The sequence below is a fragment of the Silurus aristotelis genome (genome assembly GCF_946808225.1).
Source record: "Silurus aristotelis genome assembly, chromosome: 11".
In the NCBI taxonomy this organism is placed as follows: domain Eukaryota; kingdom Metazoa; phylum Chordata; class Actinopteri; order Siluriformes; family Siluridae; genus Silurus; species Silurus aristotelis.
This window is the reverse complement of record NC_139584.1, coordinates 9,771,670-9,794,449: the sequence shown is the minus strand read 5'-3', so window position 1 is coordinate 9,794,449 and position 22,780 is coordinate 9,771,670. Positions and strand designations below refer to the sequence as shown.

The 22,780-nt window shown below is 37.2% G+C and overlaps 2 protein-coding genes across 3 annotated transcripts; both read right to left on the bottom strand.

Moving 5' to 3' along the window:
• Nucleotides 1–4,254: 4,254 nt before the first annotated feature.
• LOC310732822 (CMRF35-like molecule 5) lies at nt 4,255–8,216 on the bottom strand. 2 transcript variants are annotated; one of them, XM_083553504.1, is made up of 8 exons: nt 8,062–8,216; nt 7,679–7,837; nt 7,499–7,577; nt 7,019–7,093; nt 6,742–6,810; nt 6,476–6,580; nt 6,282–6,334; nt 4,255–5,059 (listed from the first exon to the last, which is right to left on the bottom strand). In XM_083553504.1, the coding sequence occupies exons 2-8, from the start codon at nt 7,691–7,693 to the stop codon at nt 4,907–4,909; spliced, it is 549 nt and encodes a 182-aa protein (XP_083409630.1). In that variant the 5' UTR covers nt 7,694–7,837; nt 8,062–8,216; the 3' UTR covers nt 4,255–4,906. The 2 variants fall into 2 exon arrangements, with proteins under 2 accessions (XP_083409630.1, XP_083409629.1); XM_083553503.1 differs by having other exon boundaries at nt 7,499–7,837.
• Nucleotides 8,217–11,550: 3,334 nt separating this feature from the next.
• Nucleotides 11,551–19,345, bottom strand: lmod1a (leiomodin 1a (smooth muscle)). The gene is made up of 3 exons (XM_083553365.1): nt 18,761–19,345; nt 12,987–14,861; nt 11,551–12,116 (listed from the first exon to the last, which is right to left on the bottom strand). Exons 1-3 carry the CDS (start codon nt 19,031–19,033, stop codon nt 12,090–12,092), a joined length of 2,175 nt encoding a protein of 724 aa, XP_083409491.1. The 5' UTR covers nt 19,034–19,345; the 3' UTR covers nt 11,551–12,089.
• Between the last annotated feature and the right edge of the window lie 3,435 nt (nt 19,346–22,780).

Here is a 22,780-nt window from a genome sequence, read left to right as displayed (position 1 = left end):
AATGAATCAGACACCAACATAAAATGTTGCCCTTATAGAGCACCACCTCTGTTTTTTTGCTCAAAGTGAATGCAATATTTTACCAGGAATTTCTTAAATTTCAGTTAATTTATTTAGGTCTAGAACAGGGGTCACCAACGTGGTCGCCCGCAAGGACCACATGAGTCGCCTGTGAGCCTTTTCTAAAAAAAATAGCTGTTTCCTACCTTGTTAAATCATTGTTGATAAATATTGTGAGAAATCATTAACATGATCAGTGTCTTCACATAGATCAGGGGTGTCAAACTCAGTGTCAAATTCGACCCGACGTACAATTATATCCGACCCGCGAGATGATTTTATATAGGTCTATTATTATTAACAAAACTACAGATCCCATAATGCAGCACTTCAGCTGCCTTACCGAACGCTAGACTACCTGGGAACATTCCAGCGTCAATCAAGACGAGCTTCTGTTGATGTATTTAACCCAATTGTACAGTTATTATGAAACAGCGCCTCACAGTGGCGAAGAGAAAAGTGGATTCTGAGCTAAAGAATCCTCATATGTTTTCTTGACACTGCCGGTGTTGTGCGTAATTCAGACCCCCGGTCTGAAATCAACCCCTCTTCGCGTGCACGCGGACAGTACCGTCGAATTTCCTGTAGATGGCACTAAAAACACGAAAGGTTGGGTCAAATGTTTTCCTGGTCCTAAAGCCAAAAGATAAATTTGCAGAAAACTTATACAGCTTCATGTAAATGGCAGAATAAACTCAGGAATGTAATCATTTGCTTTTAAAACCACCTGCGTGAATTCTAACCGCGTATTTATTTTGCGTTAATACCTAGACTCACTAAAATTACTCGGATACAAGTAAAAAAAATATTTTTAAATAGTTAATTTTATTTTATTAACATGGACATAACCTGACCATAATACCCCCCTAAATAATACAGCTGTCCATGTTGTTAGATTAAATGTAGTATTTTACACATACATTATAACTTGTGTAGGTGTTCCACAGCAAATGGGGGGGGGGGGAGACAGGTTATGTCCATGTTAATAAAATGAAATTGCCTATTTAAATATTTTTTTAACTTGTGTATCCGAGTAATTTTAGTGAGTCTAGGTATTAACGCAAAATAAATACGCGGTTAGAATTCACGCAGGTGGTTTTAAAAGCAAATGATTACATTCCTGAGTTTATTCTGCCATTTACATGAAGCTGTATAAATTTTCTTCAAATTTATCTTTTTTGATTTGTTGTTATTTTAACGTTTACTTAAAAGCACAATTTTTATTGATGTTTTTCGCATGTTCATATTTCTAACTTGTATAATTTTGACAGGAGATATTTTTTATGGAGAGCTATTTATTTAAAGTTTAAGTTGATTTATTCTGGAATAATATTCCTGTCTGTTTTTATTCATATTTATGTTAAAAAAAAAAACAGTTTTAGTGTGTTCAATAAATGTTTATCCTGTTCGGCCCGTGACCTAAAGTGTGCTTTGAGTTTTGGCCTCTGTGCAATTGAGTTTGACACCCTGATATAGATGAATATCATTAATTATTAATATTAACATATAATTGAAGGTAAATTGAGCAAATTTGTTATTTCAGAAGTGTGTATCAAACTGGTAGCCCTTCACATTAGTCGGTACTCAAGAAGTAGCACTCGGTGTCAAAAAGGCTGGTGACACCTGGTCTAAAATATTTCTCACAATTTATAAAATGTTTAAAGCAAACACAGGTTTTAGATAAGACACAGTAATGTTAACCATTTCCATTTTTAGTAATTAAAGTTGCAATAAGCAGAAAAACGTGGTGATGATGGTGTTTATTTGAAGTACTATTAAAATATATGTTTGCATTGCATGTTTTAGATTTTAAAAATCTTGTGTACTCCTTTTTTTTTAAATAAAAAAATATATTTACTTAGTTATATATATTTAGTTAGTTATATTTTCAACTATATATAAATATTACTTTGCTTCTGTTGCTTGTTGGATAACAGAAAAATAGAGTCTACATGTTGGAGTGTAGCAAATGTGTTAATGTTCTACAAGCAGTACTTGGTATCACTTTGAGGTCTTTGATTCTGCCCCGACACTGGATCACGAGGAGACACAGCAGGAACTGCAAAATTAGAGAAATTTAAATGACAATAAAGCTACAGTGTAGTTGAAATGATAAGATTAGACTCAGTATCAAGTATCAAGCAAACAAACACATTTCTTGTTTCTTTTTAGCGCTTCATCATATATAGTGCATTCAGAAAGTATTCAGACCCCATTTAAATTATTTTTATTTTATGTTCAGCCTGGTACTACAATCTTTCAAATTGATTTGTCTTATAATCTACACTCATTACCAAATAATGGCATAGTAAAAAAAAATGTCAGTAAATTCATTTAAGAGAAAAATCACATAGTATCAATAAAATAAATGTTTACTAATTAAAATTTATTTTTTTAGTGGCGTTTATTAATTTTATGTGCTACACTGAAGGTTTTAATTTTGCCTCTTATATATTTTTTACATATATTTTTAATAAAAATAGTAAAACAGAAATGTGCGCTGCATTAATCGCGTTGATAAAGTTAGTGTCAAAATTTTGTTTCCTAATGAATGTATCTATACTGAACATCTACCAAACAGAACACTGCAGAGAAAAAATGATGACAATCAGGTGATCAGAAATGTCTCTGTACTCAGTCATGTTTACATCGCTGACTTCCTCTGTCTCATCCATGTTACCCCAAAACTTCAAGTTGTTTTCTGCCTTGCTCATTGTTTGCTTCGTAAACTAGTCTACGTTTGTGGGGTGGGATAGTCAGGAAATGATATACCAGTGGTAGATTGAAAAAGCCATGTAATGGTAAGAAATTGTTTGATGGGCTGAAAACAGTGTGTAGTAAAAAAGAAAAAAATATTGACATTTCACCAAATATATTAAAACTAATGTAACAAGCACATTTTGACTGTAAGAAGCAAAAAGTACAGATATTTGTGTGAAAATGTAATGGGAAAAGGTAAAAAGTTATAAAATAAATAGTGAAGTACTGATAACAGATAAATCTACTTAAGTACATTAACAAAGTATTTGTACTTCGTTACTTCTCGCCTCTGGCGTTCACATATGTCAAAATTAAGTGCCAATACAATTTGCAATTACTTTCGAATATTGTCCGAAATATCCTTCCAAACTTCAATTTCACAACATTTCAAAGTCAAATCTTACATTTTACTCACCTAAATTTTGCAAAATCAGTTGTTCCTTTTTATTTATGAGTGGATAAAAACTTAACTGGCCAATCAAAGTAGAAGGCAGGCTTTGTTTTGAACTTGTTTTGAGCACTTAGCAAGAACATACAGTTCAGCGTTAGTTCAACAGCAAGCAGAACATTTTGAGAGTAACAAATGACGGAAAAAACTTGCCACAACACTATTGGCCTTATTTGCATGTTGTTGTTTTTTTATTAGTTGAAAAAAAGGTAAAACTTTCTTTCGGCTTCTCCCGTTAGGGTTTGCCACAGCAGATCATCCGTATTCATGATCCGCATGTTTGATTCGGGCACATGTTTTACGCTGGATGCCCTTCCTAACGCAACCCTCCCCATTTATCCGGGCTTGGGACCGGCACTAAAAGTGCACTGGCTTCTGCAACCCTAATGGCTGGGGTTGGTTTCCTGACCGGGGATCGAACCCGGGCCGCAGCGGTGAGCGCGCCGAATCCTAACCACTAGACCACCAGGGAACCTCAAGCAGAATTTGACTCATTAATATCATTCTATTAATAGATTAGTGTGCTAAGCGTGACAGAGTCTTTTCACATAAACTGAGTTGATTAAGCAAAGAGTCTTGTGACAAAAATATTCATAGTACCATATAGCCATAATAAATAATAGTACTTTAGATACGTAAGTACATTTGAAGGCAAATACTTTTGTATTTTTACTGAAGTGAAAGTTTAAAGGGAGCACTTTTACTTTTACTGGAATAATATTTTACCGAGTGTAATCTCTTCTTTAACTAAAGTACATGCTTTTTGTACTTTGTCCATCATTGGTGCTTAGGGTCATTGACATGTACTAAGGTGAACCTTCGGGCCAGTATGAGGTCCTGAGCACTTTCCATTATTAATTTCCATTATTAATTATTAATTTATTAATTATTAATTAATAAATATAATATTATATTATATTATATATATATATATATATATATATATATATATATATATATATATATATATATATATATATATATAATTATTTTATTTTTTTATTTGCTTATATACTCTTGGTCTACTTTAAAATGTGATGTTGCTGGCTTCTTTGAATTTCATGATTTGTTACTGTGCATCACTGCAGGCCTCTGACTAATTTTAGGCAACAGACTGCACCGAGATTTGTCCTGTAATGAATGCTGAAACCTTCAAATAAAAAAAGATAGAAGAGTATACTAAACTAAAGTAATTTTACACTATTTTTTACTGATCTCCTGAAATATTAATAACTTTTTAGTAAAATAACTAAAAAAGTATAAGAAATAAATCTAAGTGTGCTTCCAGGCTGCATTTGCATTGTTTGCATGTGTTTGTGTGGGAAGTCACAGTCAGGATAATAAAATAAGCCTCACGGGTACAAGCTAAAAATACTAAAAGGCCAAGTGCCAGTTTGTCACAGGATGTCTCAGAAACAACAGGCTTCTGTTAAAATGTCTATTTCAAATAGCATGGTATGTCTCACTTATTGATACTGTAGCTGTTCAAATATGTAAAGAAGATGTAGATAACAGTTAATTATACTTCTTTTTTTCTATGTGCTATGTTCCTCCAAAAATATTTTCTAGAAATGCAGAGAATGATTTTTTCCATTTGTGTATTATGCACCTCACATATACAGAGTGCTGTAACCGTTATCAATGAGGAGCTACAAGAGAGTATGGACTGCAGTCATTATCTGCTGGAGCAGGGAGCTCAATGGTGCTGTAGATGGCTGAAGAATCTCCTCTAGCTGGACCAGCAAAGCTATATACATCCAACAGCGCATCATACACATGGTATAGGTCCTCCTTGATTGAAAGAGTGTGAGAGAAAAGGCATTTCCATTAGCTGCAGTACAGACAAAGGTGTAAATTACAATGTAAGAGACATTTGCACTGACATCACTGTTACAAATTTGAGCAAATAAGTATATTATTGATACATCATACACATGCACTCACATACTCATTACCACATAGGGGCAACTTAGCAATAATTAAATGGCACAACAACATTTTTAATTCCTATCACTTCTTTGGTTCTCAGATATACCCTTTTTATAAGGTCTGTTTCCAGACTGTGAATATCTTTTTAATGCATTAGTGCACAATACATTTTTTTTATTTTAAATTAGTCATGATTCTGTAATGGAAATCATTGCATGGGCTCATTTAAACATCCAGAAGTGTTTGTCTGTGAACATAGTTTGGCATGTCATCCACAAATACAAGTTAAATCTCTATCATGCAAAGAAGAAGGCATGCATGAATGTGATCCATTCATGCATGAAAAGCCACCATCCTGTCTGGGCCAAAGCTCATTTGAAATGTACTGAAATTGAAAACTTTTTTGTGCTCAGATGAATTGAAATTTTTATTTTTTTTGGAAACCATGGACTATGAACCACGTCCTTCAGACTAAAGAGGAACGGGACCATCTGACTTGTTATCCGCCCTCAGTTCCAAAAGCCACATCTCTCATGATGATATGGGAGTGTATTAATGCCTGTAAAATGTGAAATGTCTTTTTTTATGGAAGGCCTTGCATTCCGCAGCAAGACAATCCTAACTGCAAATTGCTTCTATTACAATAGCATGAATTTGTATTAGAAGAGTCTGGGTGCTAAACTGGCCTGCTTGCTGTCTAGACCTTTCACCATTTGAGAAAATGTGCCGCATCATATAACAGAAAATACCACTTACAGCACCCAGAAATGTTGAGCAGATAGAATCCTATATCAGAGAAATATGGAAATATGGGTCTCCTTAGTTCCCAGATCTATATGGATAGACGTAGTGATGCTACACAGTGATAAACATGGACCCATCCCAACCTTTTTGAGACCTGCTGCAGCCATCAAATTCAAAATGAATTATTTTGTATGTTTTTTCAGTTTAAATGTTTGATATGTTCTTTTATTGTGAATAGAATATGGATATATGAGATTTACATTTACATTTTGCACAGGATTTTTTTTTTTTTAATTGGGGTTGTAGTAGTTGTTCTGGTTCAGTGCTTGGTAATACAGACCTGTTCAGGTTGTGGACATGGAATTTGGTCTTCAGGGGCAGGTGGTTTCAAAGCTAAATATTAAAAAGAAACAGAAAAGAAAAAAAAAAAAAAAAGAAAATCATGCTGAGATTATGGTACCAAATAGAAACACTAAGCATTCTTATTTTTGGTTAAATTGTCAGTGTACATCCACACAGAATCCTCATAATTACATGTGATGTGTGTGCGTGATTTCTTTCTGTAAAAGATTGCAAGAGCTGCAAGGACACAGCACAATATTAGGCCCAGTATTGCTCCAGAAACAAGAAGCAGCTGTCCTGTTAGAAACATAATTAACAGTGGATGAAATAGCAAAGTAAGTTTGCATTAATCTGTGAAAATTAAAGATATCATTTAAATGAACCATTAATTCATTAATTCAGAAGCCCTGCATAATCACTAAGCAGGTAATCTAAACTGTAAAAATTGAACTGTTTACCGTGTGTGTCTAAAGCAGTTTCCAAGGTTTCAGGTGTGGATGATGCTTGTTTATTTAACATTAAATTATCTGAAAAATAAATATATCCACATTGCACCAGTTTTTCAAGACAATTAAGTTTATATATTCTTTTATAAAACAATGATCTAAATGGCAATAAAAACAACCAAAATCTGTACAGAATCTAAAACCAACATGATCGTTGACTTAATTCTTCTAGGATTTTATTAGTAAGATAGAAAAAGAGGTTTTAATAAGAGCATGTTGTGTTCTGTACCTGCAGTACTTAGTATCACTGTTGTAGCCCAAGTAATCTGCGTGGTTTCAAAAGTACTTGTAGACAGAGTAGATACTGTGTGTAAGAATCAACATGAATCATAAGTGTATAAAAAGCTGCAATAAAGCTCCATAAAAAGTATAAAAAGCTCCAACCAAATCAAATATCAAGGAGTCAAAGTTCAGCTTAATGCCACAAACTGGATTATTTTTTATTATTATTATTATTATTATTATTATTATTATTATTATTATTATTATTATTAATAACAGTTAACTTTATTATTGCATACAAATTATTTTATTTATTTACCTGCTGCATGCCACAAGTATTCATGCTTTATGGATATCACAAACTATACATTTATTTAGTGCTTGACTACTTACAATTGAGGCAATTAAACATCTGTAGCTAAGATCTACAATTCTTTCACAGAGATTAGCTGAGATATTTATAAAATGAATTTAAAGTCATGTTTACCTGTACTGACAGTCAGTTTTACTTTAGTCAACTTGTCAAAGCCCCATGTATCTACTCCACAGTAATAAACTCCAGAGTCCTGTAATGTGAGATGTTTGATGGTGACTGAGAAGCAACGTCTGGAGACAGTGTTTACTGCACTGTATCTTCCATTAGAGACGAACGTATCAGCCTTCTTACATTTAATAAATACATCAGAATAAGTGCATGGAGCACGACAGAAGTACATGGGTGTATATTGATATCCTTCAGGGTATTTACAGGAGATTTCCACACTGCCTCCTTCTGTTCCAGTATAAACACTTTCAGCTTTGCTCTTCAATGTCACACATATCAGAACTAAAAACACACAGAGACACATTGTACATGGTTGTTAAATGCTAATTGTAAGATATTTACAAAAAAACAGCATTATGTTTGGGAAGTCACACAAGTATTATTTTGTTATTAATACTAACTCTTAAAAAGACAATATCTGTTAAATGGTTATCTGCATTGATTCAACACAACAGGTTGATATTCTTAAAATTAAAGAAAGTAAAAAAAATAAATAATTATTTTACCTTGAAAAAAGGACAGAGTCCTTAAAAATCTTTGCATGGTTTTCTGTACATCACCCGCCGTTCTTACAAACTCAGCACATTATGCTACATAACTATTTCTACAATCTTTTTTTTTTTTTCAGTGAGCTGCATGATGTAGAAGTCAACTGAGGAGTTCTGAGAGTTCACATCTGGTGCATAACAATTTAGCAGGAAGTAGAAGCAGTGATGTAAAGATTGCAGGAAGGAAACAGGAACCTTTTGATATATCAGAGCTCTGACTAAACATATTTTTCAGTGGTTTGAGCAGAATTTTTTTATCAAAATTGTATAATTGTATAAAATATGTGAAGAATAGATAAGCCTGATGCTACAAACAACATTTTGTCTTTAAACGATATAGGAAAGCTTAAACTTGGTAAAAAAAAATAAAAATAAAAACAGTTTTTGCTACTTTCAATGAGGAAAGGATTATGCTGCCATCTTTCTGTGAAATGAAAGTATTACATTCTCAGAGAAACCCAGAGATGAACTTTAATACAACCCTAAATCCAAAAATAACTAAATAAATTATCATTTGGACGCATTGTAAAATGTAGATAAAAACAGAAATGTTTAAGCTGAGTAATTGTACTTTTTTTTAGAAAAACAATTATATATTAAAATTTAATGGCTGCAATGTGTTTGATAAAAGTCTGAAACAGTGGCAAAAACACTGTAAAATTACGATTGAATAAAAAAGAGACATTTAGCAACTAATTTGATTAATTACCAACAGGTCAGTAACATGATTGAGTAAAAGAAGAGTATCTTAGACTATCTGAGAAGTAAAGATGGGCAAAAGGTCACCCATCTGCAAAAAAAAAATTTAATTTCTGGAATAATTTAAGAATAATGTTCCTCAGCATACAATTGTGAAGACTTTGAGTAATTCATCATCTACAATACATAATATCATTAAAATAAATCTATGTGCACATGGTACAAGGGCGAACATTAATATTGGTTGACATATTTCAGCAAGACAATCACATACAAAAACCACTGCAAACACTAACTGAAAACATTCAGTGCATCAAGAAGTATATGTTAAAGAAGACCCAGGACTGTTGAGCAGCTAGAATCTTGTACCAGACAGCAATGTGTCTTTCCTTCCCAAAACTCCAGTAACTGGTCCCCTCAGTTCCCAGACATATACAGACTGTTGTTAATAGAAAATGAATTGAGGTTGTATTTGTCCTTAAGTGTCCTTAACGTCTTTTAACATAACAGAACATACCTTTGTTTATTTATTTCTTCATTTATTGGTATGTATAGGCATATGAGAGTTGGACACTAAGGAAGGAGAAAATGGTTTATACCGATTGGCCAGGCAGAGGGACCGAGCTGGGAATGATGTGCTGCAAGTTAGAGCAATAAAGGATGGAGATGGAAATGTGTTGACTAGTGAGGAGAGTGTGTTAGAAGATGGAGGGAATATTTTGAGCAGCTGATAACCGAGGAAAATGAGAGAGAGAGAAGGTTGGATGGTGTGGAGTTGGTGAAGCAGGAAGTGGATAGGATTAGTAAGGAGGAAGTAAGAGCAGCAATTAAGAGGATGAAGAGTAGGAAGTCAGTTGGACCAGATGACATACCGGTGGAAGCATGGAGATGTTTAGGAGAGATGGAAGTGGAGTTTTTAACCAGGTTGCCCAACAAGATTTTGGAAGGTGAGAGGATGCCTGGGGAATGGAAAAGGAGTGTGCTGGTACCAATCTTTAAGAATAAGGGAGATGTGCAGACCTGCAGTAATTACAGGGGAATAAAGTTGATCAGTCACACCATGAAGTTATGGGAAAGAGTAGTGGAAGCCAGGCTGAGAGAAGAGGTGACCATCTGTGAGCAACAGTATGGTTTCATGCCGAGGAAGTGCACTACAGATGCAATTTTTGTTTTGAGAATGTTGATGGAGAAGTATAGAGAAGGGCAGAAGGAGTTGCATTGTGTGTTTGTGGATTTAGAGAAAGTGTAGAACAGGGTGCCGAGAGAGGAGTTGTGGTATTGTATGAGGAAGTCAGGTGTGTCAAAGAAGTATGTGAGGGTGGTGCAGAACATGTATGAGGACAGTGTGACAGCGTTGAAGTGTGCAGTAGAAGCAACAGACTGGTTCAAAATGTAGGTTGGACTGCATCAAGGATTGGCTCTGAGCCCTTTCCTGTTTGCAGTGGTGATAGACAGGTTGATGGACGAGGTCAGACAGGAGTCTCCATGGACTATGATTTTTGCAGATGATATTGTGATTTGTGGTGAGAGTAGGGAGCAGGTTGAGAAGAGCCTGGAGAGGTGGAAGTATGCGCTGGAGAGAAGGGGAATGAAAGTCAGTAGGAGTAAGACAGAGTACATGTGTGTGAATGAGAGGGAGGGCAGTGGAGTGGTGCGGTTGCATGGCGATCAGTGAAACAAATCTTCTTCATCTTCTTTCAGCTGCTCCCATCAGGGGTTGTCACAGCGGATCATCCATCTCCATACCCCCTGTGCTCTACATCTGCCTCTTTCAAACTAACTACCTGCATTTTCTCCCTCACCACAATTATAAACTTAAGATAAATTAAGATAGTCGTTGATAAAGTATTAGGCAGAAAAAAAACCCTGAAAACTAAAAGAATAGATTTGTCTTGAGACTAATGCCTATAATTGATAAACTGAAGAAATATAAGTATATATTTATATCTTTGAGTGATTGACTAAGCTTGGACTAAAATTATAAACTGTAAATAATGTAAAAAGATAATTACAAATAATTATAATAATAATAATAATACTAATACTAATAACAATTAGCATCTGAGCATTTTAACACCAGCTTAATGTAGTACAGGGATCCTCCAGTAGTGGGAGTACTTAGTGATTAATAGTTTATTCGTTCTGGATAAGGGCGTCTTCTAAATGCCACAAATGTTTACAAAAGAAATATCTTGTGAGTCCAGAGAAAAAAATACTGGAATGCATTGTTAATGTGCTTATATCTCGACATATATTGATGTTTTGCATACTTTCTATATCTTTAGCTGACAGTGACAATCCTCTTTAAGCATCAGTATGACTACGATTTTGTCAGAATCATCTTTGTTTATGTTTACCCACAAAACACACACACACACACACACACACACACACACACACACACACACACACACACAGAGACTGGAATCTACATTCAGACTATACAAATTACTCTATTTATGCTACTAATTATTTTACATTTCTTGCTATATCCAATAATGTGTGACAACATGTACTGATAACATGTCAGTTACAATAAACAATGCCTAATATTTTAATATCATAGATGTTGGCTCGACCTTAAATTATACACACCTCCTACAAAAACAAAAAACAGTAACTCTAAACTGTGAATCACTTTTCCAAACAAACATTCATGCTGCATTTCACACAAATTGATCTCCAAATGTAGTGTTAATATAGTGTAGCAAACCTACAGAAACAAAAATGCATCTTAACAAAGTGTAGTAATGGCGGTGGTGAGCTTTTATTTTTCATTATTACAGTTGAAACAAAACTGCTTGAGAGACATTGTTGGCCATTTGGAAAAAACTAAATGTGACAGATATAATTGTCTTCCCAAGGAGTTAACGTAACTGTATGAGTAGGTTGAACTACAAACTCAGCTTTATGCAAGTGAAAAAAGCAGCTCAAAAATTTGAACAGTTGTCTACATTTGAATTTTTTCCTTTTTTGTCAATATCCACAATTCATTGATTTTCATGCCCCAAAAATAAATTATATGCAAGATATAGAGGCATTAATCAAAAATATCATTTACAAAGTATGTGTGCTCTTTATAAGTCATTTATGAAACATACTTAATTGAATTTAAAAAGTCAAATTCGGCACTAAGGATCCAACTGATTTTAGTATATAATGCGCTGTGAGCATTGCTCTAATATACCTCCAGTAGTATTATAATATTTTTTGGAATTCAAATCCATCATTATCACCATGGACATCCACTAAAGCTGACTCAGCTCTTCTGGTTTTTCAGTCATCTGTTACTTCAGCAGCTTAGGAACCTCGACCTTGCAGAGAGAGATAGTAATAGTTGGGGTAAAGAGAAGAGGAGGGGAGAGATGGTGGATAGAGAACACAATTGTTTATCCAGAGTAGTCAAGATGTAAATGATCATCAGTGCCAGAAATATACACTGCCAGATATTTCTAAAAAAAGGTGTTGTTATGTTTAGTAACTATTCGAATAAACTACTGTTCGATAACTGCTGAAATTATCCAGTTAAAAAAAACTTTTTAAAAGCTTCTTTAAACTAAACAAATTTGACATAGAAACTTAGTTTTCTTTTGTTTATTTGAATACAGACATAGTCAGTATTTAAAAAGGGCTTACTGGATGGCATGTTGTGAGCCCATTACTTGAACCCCATAAGGTCAAACTATCAACTGGACCTAGTGGGCACCTGCCTGAGGCCATGACCACTAAGAGGTCATTGACAAACACAGATTAGTCCAGTACGATACACAAAACACTAGCTACTGAATGGAAAGTTAGTGAATCTAAAATAATTTTGGAAATGCTAATGGTAGGTGGGTTTATATTTGTAGCATTCTATTACATTGAATTACAGCTTGTTAAAAAGCTGGAAATTGAAGTTTATTTTCTTTTTACAGGAGAGATTAAGATTCCCTTCTCTATATCATAAAGGCTACTTGAAATCTAATAATGTTTAATGTAGTCATGAATGTTCTTTTGTGCATATCTTTGCATTGTGGAAAGTAGCAGTAAAACCCTGTAAAGGTTCCCAAACAAGAGAAACAGGATTTACCAGGATGTATATATCATATTCCTCAAAAAGACACTGTTACACACAGTATGGTCATTATACAAAGAAACATTTGGCAGCAAGATGTCTTATGTAGTCATTTTGGGCTGCTTACTTTTTTTAGTGTGTTCATGCTGCAGTTCCTAATAGAGTCCAGTAACTGATCTCTGGAGCTCTTTTGTGTTCCACGTCCTGAGACACTGCTGCTGTCTTGTTTGCGCTGTGAGACTGAGGTCAATGACCTCCGAAGTGCCTGAATATCTAGCACTGGTGCAGAAGGTGGAGGAGCTGGAGGTCCTGCTTTTGACTCTGTTGTGAGCCCATCTTTTTTAGCTGTAGGTTTGGATGATGAGGGGGCACCTGTGGACTTGGGGGACTGAGTGGTTTTGGAGGGTAAAGAGGGATTGTTAAATTTGGAATCTTTTGCTAGTATAGGTTCCTTTTTTTTAAAAGGGTTTGACTGTGGAGTTTGCTTAGGTTTGGGCTTGTCAGGTGTAAGCTTTTTTTTCTCTTCACTAGGGGGCACTAAGCTTGCCTGAGCAAGGCGTTGTGCTTCCAGTCGTTTCTGCCGCTGACGGTCCATATTACGACTAAGGATGTTGGTCATGGTCATCCTTGGCCCAGCTAGCTCAAAGTGATAACCCAACTTGAGTAACGAAGTATTATCCCGTAGTTTCTTAGTCATTTCCATTTCAGTCTTCCCTCCACAGATGTGTCTCTGGTTGTGAAAGCGGAGCTCTTTAAGGGTGGCATTGTACTGCAAAGACTCAATGATAGCCAGAATGCCTTTGCCGGTGAGAAGGTTGGAGTCCAAGTTGATTCCTGTTAATGTAGAGTTGTTCCGTAAAGTCCCAGCAATGGCAAAAGCTACGTGATCGTCGGCTCTTGTGTTGGCGAGAGCAAACGTTTTAATGTGAGTGTTACTGCGAAGTCCTTCAGCAAAATGGATCAGTGTATCTGTCTTGATAACATCAGAGTTGTTGATGTTTAGCTCAGTGAGTTCAGGATCATCACTACGCACCTGCTCCAAGAGGTCATCAAACATGCTGGAGCCAGTGTCACTGTCTATACAGTCATCCTCATTATCCTGATCTTCCTCATCCTCGGTTTTGACAGACTGGTCTTCCCCACTACTGAAGGTCTCAGTCACATTATTTTGAGTTTTAGCATTCTTTACTACACCCTTCCCTTCCTCTTTACCTCTCTCTCTCTTTTTCTCTACCTCTTTCTGCCTTTCTTGCTCCATCTCGAATTCATCCACCTTCTCCCACCGTTTCAGTCTGTCCTTCCGTTTCTCTGTTCCAGTTACATCTCTTTCAGAGTAGGGTCTATTTTTCTCACAGTACTTTTCCTCTTCTTTTTCCTTCTTTTTCTCTTTCACATCATCTTCTAGATTTCTCTGTCTGTTTCTTCTCTCCAACACTCTGCTATGTTCTGTTTCGCTCTTTGGCTCTTCCAGTTTGGAGGCTAGTCCTTTTGTTCTACTCTCTCTTTTTGCCTCTACCTCCTTCTCTTGTACTTCTTTCTCTTTGTTGCCTTGTAACTTGGACATCAACCCTTTTGTTCTCAAGTTTTCTCCATTCTTACTGTTATCCTTTCTCTCCTTCTCTTTGTTATCCTCCTTCTTCTGTAGCTTGGATATGAGTTCCGATGTCTTGCTGCTACCTCGCTCTGTCTTAGATGCATCTTTTTTATTTTCTACCTCTCTTTCGGAATTCTTCTTTACTAACATATCATTCCCTTTGCTTTTCATTGTTCCTCCGCACTCTGTTTTGATGTCAGAGGTCGCTTTGACTTCATCCTTTAGTTTTATTTTTCCATCATTGTCATTTTTGCATGTACTTTTTTCCTCGTTGACATGCGCTTTTTCATTTTTAGTTTCATCTTTGTCAGACGCTTCACGGCTGTGTGATCTAGAAAAGCTCCGCTCTTCTTTGCTACCTTTTCTCCTAAGCCGTTCCCTTCTACGACATTCACCTTTGGCCTCGCCCTGAGGAACAAATACAGCAAAATTAAAATGATCAGTACAAAACATGAATACATTAAGAGATTATTCATCATGATAAATATCATTCATTCTTTCAAAAACATTTATTGAATTTAATGAATGCATTCAGTTAGATCTTTATTAGGAACGACTGCACATTTATCCAATCCAGCGCATAAAAATCTTGGAGATCTACGTCAGGAGAATCACTTACAGTCTAACATGAGAATAAGGACTTTGACCATGGCTGTTGTTCAGAAATAGGTTGCTTTGGTTATTTTAGAATAATTGGATTGTCATTCTCAACAGTGGCTGGAGTTTATACAGAATGGTATTGAAAGAAAATCCATTGAGTGGCAGTTTTCCAAGCAGAAACAGCTTGTTGCTGAGAGTGTCAGAGCAGAAAAGAAACTCAAAGAATAAAATAGCAACAACATTAGCAACAACAGCAGCATACCACACTGGGTTCCTGTTAGCAAAGAACATCATAATTAAAAGCTACATTGTTACAATATAAGCAATAACCAATGACGTTCTTGTATAAAACCCAATATGTTCTTCTGCTATTGTAGCATATCCACCTTAAGACACAATATATTGTGAATTCCTTGATGTTTTCCTGCTTACCACATGGGTGATTATTTGTGTTGCCATAGCCTTCAGCTTAAACCTGCCTGGCTATTCTGCTCTGATCTCTCTAATCAACATAGTGTTTTCACTCACATAAAGAAAGTAGGAATAATAACTTAGAGAATATCCTGCAACTATCCCGGACAATTTGTTTCAAGTCCAACCACCCTGTAAATTCCTTTTCCATCAGCCATATAAAAATAGAACTACTCACCATGATGATGCCTGAACCACTGTGCTAAAGCACTAATATTTTTACTAGATGTGTATATCAGGAGCACAATCAAACAGAAAAGTAGTATCTTCAATTTCTGTGGCTGAAATAAATCAGTTGATATATGTATAAATATCTCCAATTCAGATTTTACATGGGATTAACCAGATTCAACTAGCCAAAAGATACCAGTAAGAAAAAACGCATTGATTTCTGTGTCACTCAACACTGAATTTCTCCCAGAAACTACAGAAACATCCAGAAATGCACATAAGTGGACAAGGGCTTTAAATTATATATCATTTTTTTTGTTCATCTTCATCTTCATGTCATGTCCCATGTGTTGTTATTATGTATTCCATTTACTTTAGTCAAATACCAATCTTTAGTTAAAATGCTCTTTTAAGCATTTTACAGTACAGATTGGTTGTAGTTAAATGCATAGAGCTATTTTTAGTCTCCATTATAAAAAGAAGGCTCCATGCTAGATTGGTGTGCAATTGTTTGAAGAAATCTTGGAAGCCTCAGACGTGCCCTTATAAGGCTGAAAATGAAGGAGCAACACTCGTGCTTGGAATTCCACCTAGCTCAGTTCAGACATCTGAGTACTAATCATTTCCACATGCAAAGAGTGAGTATTCCGACCAGTGGTTTATTCCCAAAGAATGACAAAAATGACTGCAAATCTTCTAAAATCAGAGTTAAATTTAGAAACATTCCATTAAATAAATAGATAGAAGAAAACCTACAAACATAACAGTACAGGGAATCTTAGCCTTAGAAAGGGACATTACTGTACTTTTATATCTACCAAGAAAAAATATTTTATGCAAAACTCTGCTCAGATACTAAGGAATTTTAGCTATTTGCTTGTTCATTTGATATTATTTGATAGAATGATGATTGTTGTGACTCATTTGCTTTTTATTCTCTACTTATAAAGAATATAAATAGATACAGAATTGCTTAGTAATGTTGCAAAAACAGGAGACCCCACAGTGAACACAAGTGTGTTTGTATGTGTTGAGCCAGGGTTTCCTTACTTTGCTTGATGTATTTAAAGCAAACAACAAGTCTCAATAGATTTTGAACAGAGCCCTCGGCCCTTTTACTGTGTATCACCTTACTAAGCTTTCTGCAGCACCTGTTAAGGCCTGTACACTCAACACTTACACTCACCTCATTTAGACAAGAGATCAGTGAATATTTAAGGCAGTGATGTGCTACTGAAGCTGCACTTTATGCAACATTTTTGGGTAGATCAAGTTTATGTCAAACTTGACGTAACATAATGTGTCAGTACTTCATTATATCCCTGTGGGTCAGTACTTCTTCATATCCATCAAGGGTAATAAACTGCCCGTTTGGGTGAGGGTGGATACATGACTCTGAGCCAGGCTTGTGTTTATAGTATTGAACACACAACAGAGTTACAGAGAGACATCTGGGTCATGTACAGACATCTGATGGCATTTTTATATGATTCTCAATAAGGACTGTTCTAAAAGCTTCTTAAAGCAATTTGTAAGAATAAGGATGTTTCAGGGGATTCATACTATTTCAATGCTAACAGTATATTTATTCAGTCACAAATGCTTCTTTCATGCAATTGTTTGACAAAAGTCAATAGCTGATCATGGTTCAGGAACAGAGTGAAGGTTTACGCTTCAACAATGCTTGGGTTAGGGTAAGGGGTCAGGGTTAGAGTTAGGGTTGGGGGTTAGGGGTTAGGTTTAGGCTTAGGGGTTAGGGATCAAATCACAGAAAATGTACACTAAAGTATTTGGCTAACATCACTGGAAAAAAGAAATAGTAGCTCAGGGGAAGTGCTAGTCAGTGGTTAAAATTTTGAACCTCTGATCAAAAGGTCATAAGTTCAAATCCCAGCACCACCAAGCTGCCACTGCTGGGCCCTTAAACAAAGCCTTTAACCCTCAACTGCTCAGTTGTATAAATGAGATAACTGTAAGTTGCTTGGGATAAATGCTGTAAATGTACATATATTGCTATGATGGGCAGAAACCAAACAATCCATTATTTGAAGGTTTACTTTAGCAAGATTTTACATCTCATTGCTATGTTGTTCTCACCAGGACATTCTCACCAGGACAACATAAACACAAACAGACACACAATTGCAAATGCATTTTTCAAATGTTGGTTGGAGTTCAAAATGTCAACACTGCCCCCACCCCACTTCCAACCTCAGCATAATTATTAATTAGCTGGTTGTGCTCGCTGTCCTGGTGGTGACCATCTGTCCACTGTAAGTGTGCTGTTGACAAGAAGCTTCAGTGGTGCATACCAGCCATATCTGTCTGACCAATCTACTCACAAACTACACTTCATTACCTGTGTCTCCTTAGCAGCTTTGTAAATCCTCTACAAACACTTGAGCTACTTGCCGTAGTTACAGGCTTTAACACCACACACATACAAACATTTACACCTGAACGAATGTAAGTGCAGAAAGCAAGGCAGGTATGAAAAGTACAGCTGGAGTTGGATATCAGTAATATGCACATATAGAAAAAGGTGACCGAGAACAGAAATCTTTACATTCTAACAGCTAAATGTTCTATACATTTAACAACAGAAACTAGGAATGATTTAATAGCTAAGGAGGGCTTGGCAAAAACAAGTGTTATAGACACTTTAAGAGGCTAAATGCATGCAACTTAATATAGGTTTTATGTGTTAAAGCAAGTTTTTATATTTCTCGACAATTTTATACAGCCCTATATATATATATATATATATATATATATATATATATATATATATATATATATATATATATATATATATATATATATATATATATATATATGAATGTTTTTTATTATTATTATTATTATTGACTGTTTGCTAAATGATATTTGTTTTCCTTACAAATATGATCACCCAGGATCTGAGAGCACATATTTCTTATTATGAGTGATCTTGCATATGTGGCTTGTTAGAATCAATAAGGTCAAGTGCACACTTTACTGTGTGTATGCACCACATCGAGGTATATAAATCATGCCTAAGTGTGCACTATGCATTGACACATCACCTCGAAAGAAAGCTCCCTCTCTATGAGCTTCTTGGTCTCTCGCTCGCAGTAGACCAGCATGGCTTCACGGTCGTAGCCACGTGTCGGCTCCTTCTCGGTTTGGTTCCTCTGCCTGAGCCCCACCGGCACACTGGGATCCGGGTCGATGATGACCAGTTCCCTCTCCAGCTCCTCCACCTCATCGGGAGAGAGGCTCGCGAGCAGGCTGTCTATATCCGAGTCCTCGCTCGCTGTGCGCTCAGAGCGCGCGAGACGAACTTTCCTTCTCGACATGATGGAAATAACGCTTTACATCAGGCGTTCTAAATATTAATAATACAAATAAAAATAAGGATAATTTTAAAAACGTGTCAGAGAAACGCCAAACCTGTTCTAGACATAAGAGCTGACATGCACGCGCATTAGGGCATCACGAGCTCGCGCGCAACGAGCGTCCAAAACGCGTCTATATAATTTAGCATGCTATTAAAATGGTTATTGGCCGTTTATAAAGCAACACTACGAGATAAAATTCCTTCAAGTTATTATAAATCTCTACAACTGAGGATCTGAGTAAAGCAACGTCTCCAGTGTCGCCTATAAACTGATTACAGTAACAGTATCTGCCAAGGAGGCGGGCAGCGCCTCCCAAAACATTCAAGCAACCCGAAATTGTTCACCAAAAACTGCTTAGCTTGCTTCCATAACAATTTTTATTTATTAAAACGTTCTCTGAAGTACAAGGGACTGGAGACAACCTCATTTTGCACGATCGCATAAGCAACTCATATGCATTGCTGGTATAATTTTCTCATAGTTATGGTGTGTTTTGATTGTATTATATTCCAACACTCAATCAACAGTCTTTTCATGACATGGCAATCAAATAAACACAAAAGATGTAGAAGTTCATGCGATAGACAACTTCCTGGGAGATGATAATACTTTTAAAGACAGTTATTTGCAGAAAATTAGCATTAAAATGAACCTACATTGTAACCCAACATTAGATTACAAACCTATAACATTTAGTAATCTATTCTGTTAAAAAAAATTTTTTTATTCAGAATTGTTGGCAACAACAAAAAACGAAAAATAATAGTTCATAGTTTAGTTAATAATAGTTTTAATAATAGTTAACAGAAAAATATTTCGATAGATTGGCTGATTTTAGAGTCTGATCAATGAGCATGACCCCTATCACCCTTTATTAATTTTTTTATTTACATTTTTATTTATTTATTTATTTTTTATTTTACAAAAAATGGAAACATTTTAAAACATTGTTTTTAAAGACACATGCATTTTTCTTTTGTTTATATGCAACAAACTAGGTAATTAAATGGTATGAAGAATTTCTTTGACCAAATATATGAATGTACAGATGTTACATTATCTTCATTTAAAAATCATCCCTTAGCATGAATAATGAGCTTTATACACTTTTAACATTCAGACAGTTAGTCATCTAAAACTACTTTGTCATGACTGTTGTAACAAGTCCAGTAGTAGTCCTCCAGTTCGCTTTCAGGAACTCAATCTGCGTCGAAGAGCATTGGGAACGCGCCGGAGCGTTCACGCTCTGAAATAATGTGTGTAATGAGTCAAAATTTGGACGCTGGCCGTCACCGGTGAGGTTGACATCACGACCAGGAGTATAAAACACATGTGAGTGAAGGCAGCGGCAGCTTCTGTCTGTACACAAAGCGCTTTGTGTTTTTGTGTTGTCTGTCAGATCGTTTGACAAGAAAAAAAAAGGGAAAAAAAAAAAGAAATGAAAGTAAGCAAAAAATTTAAGCACTGCTCTGTGCACTCCTCCCTGCCCCTTCTACATTTCGGGGGCGCTTTGCGGTACGGAAGCCGAGGAGCTTATGGAGGTTGTAACTTGGCTGGCTCATGAGAGAAAGTGCTTTCATCTAGTAAATTAGATGAGCACTTTCTGACACCCATGTCACAACCTCCGCGTCAGGGTCTTTCCTTTTTTCCTGACCTGCACATCGAGGTGTCCAGTTTATGGGTTAAGCCTTTTTCAGCCCATCCCTTCACCCCCAGTTCTACTGTGTATTTCCACATTGTGGGGCGGAAAGAACATGGTTATGAGGCGATGCCGCGGGTTGAAGAGACACTTGCCACCTATCTCTCTCCCGGAATCGCCTCCTTCCTTAAGACCCCAACATTGCCCATGAAGCCCCTACGCAATACATCAGTGCTCATGGATAAAGCTTATGCTTTGGCAGGTCAAGCCTCTGTGTCCCCGCACACCATAGTGGTATTGAAAGCATATCAGGCTGACCTGCTGCATGAGTTGGATGTGGGAGGTGCAGCCATTTTGATGAGCTTGGCCATATGGCAGATCTGGCTCTCTGGCCACTAAAGAGACCGCTAGGGCATTGGCCGGTCTATAGCTGCCCTGGTGTCCACAGAAAGCCACCTGTGGCTCACTCTGTTAGAGATGTCTGATAGAGACCAGGCCCTCCCGCTGGAGGCCCCGCTGACCCCTTCTGGCCTCTTCAGCAACCCCGTAAGCTCGGTGGTCCAAAGGTTTCAGGAGAATAAGAAACAGGCTGTGGCGTTTCAGTGGTACCTCCCACGCCGCTCACATGGGGCTGCTCAGTGGGTGCTCAGTGGGCGCAGCCCTAACTGCAACCCTCCACCTTCCACCGGCATAAACACAGCGCCGAGACTCACTCTCACTCTCTCTGTGATCTGGTGTGTACTTTCATGTATGCATCCTACCTTCTCACAGGAAGTTCCTGAGGTTAACGTTCAGGGCCGAAGCTTACCAATACCGGGTTCCTTTCACCCCGTACCTTCACAAAATGTGTTAACTACATCAAAGATTGGTTATCCTAGCTCTATCAGAGCAGTTGGCAGTCCGGCATCGAGATGTCGTTCTCGCCCACATGAAGGCGTTTGGGTTTCGGCTAAATGGAAGAGTGTGCTTTCTCCACCTATCTCTGTGTCAAATGGGATTTGACTTCTTTGCGCATGCAGCTTTCCTCTGTCCATATTGTGGCCATCCTTACGGCCGTCAGGAAGGTCGGAGAAGGGCAGCCTCTCACTGTCAAGCAGTCCCAGAAACTGCTAGGGCTTATGGCAGCTGCGTCCAGTGTTATAACTAACATTAACAAGGGATGCGTCCTTCACGGTGTGGGTCAGGAGTGGTCACTCTGCCCATGGTCTGTGGGAAGAGCCCGCCATTTTGACTTATCACGCCCCTGTGGCCGGGCAGTCTCTGGGCAGAGACCCAATTGTAACGCGTTTTCTCTGCGCCACCCGGAGGCTGAGGCCCCCGGTACAACCTACAGTGCCTGGGTGGGAACTGGCCATTGTTTTCGGGGCTCTCTCTGAGCCTCCCCTTCGAGCCTCTAGCCGAGGCATCTTTGAGGCACCTTTCAATCAAGACTGCATTCTTGTTGGCCATCTGCTTTATCAAGAGGGTAGGGGGCCTGCAGACCCTTTCGGTGGCCCCCTTGTTTCTGGAGTTTACCCCATGTATGGCCAGTGCCTTTCTGTACCCCAGTACGGGTTACATCCCCAAGGTGCACTCGGCCGTCCCACAACCCGTAAGATTACAGGCATATGTACTTCAAGACATATGTAATGCTGCAGGTTGGTCCACCCTGCTGACCTAGACCGCAGTGCAACTCCTGCCCCCTTAGTCCTTCTCTTGCTGTGTTGACAGACACACACAGGGCAGGCACTGGTCAGTCTGGCGTGATTAAACACTCATTCCCAAAGCGTTTCGACGCACCTTGAGTTCCTGAAAGGGGAACGTCTCTAGGTTATATATGTAACCCTAGTTCCATGAGGGAAAGAGACACTGCGTCTCAATGCCACATCTCTTCAGCGCTTCCTTCTCCCTTACAGAAGCTGCCGCTGCCCTCACTCATATGCAGTCCAATTGTCATTGCATGATATTGAAGTATGGAATGATAGCCATGGTGGTTTAGTATCCCATTCACAATTAAACCTGTATTTAACCTACAGGTATAAAAAGAGTTAGGATTTCCTGCAAATATAAACAGTAATTTGTAAATT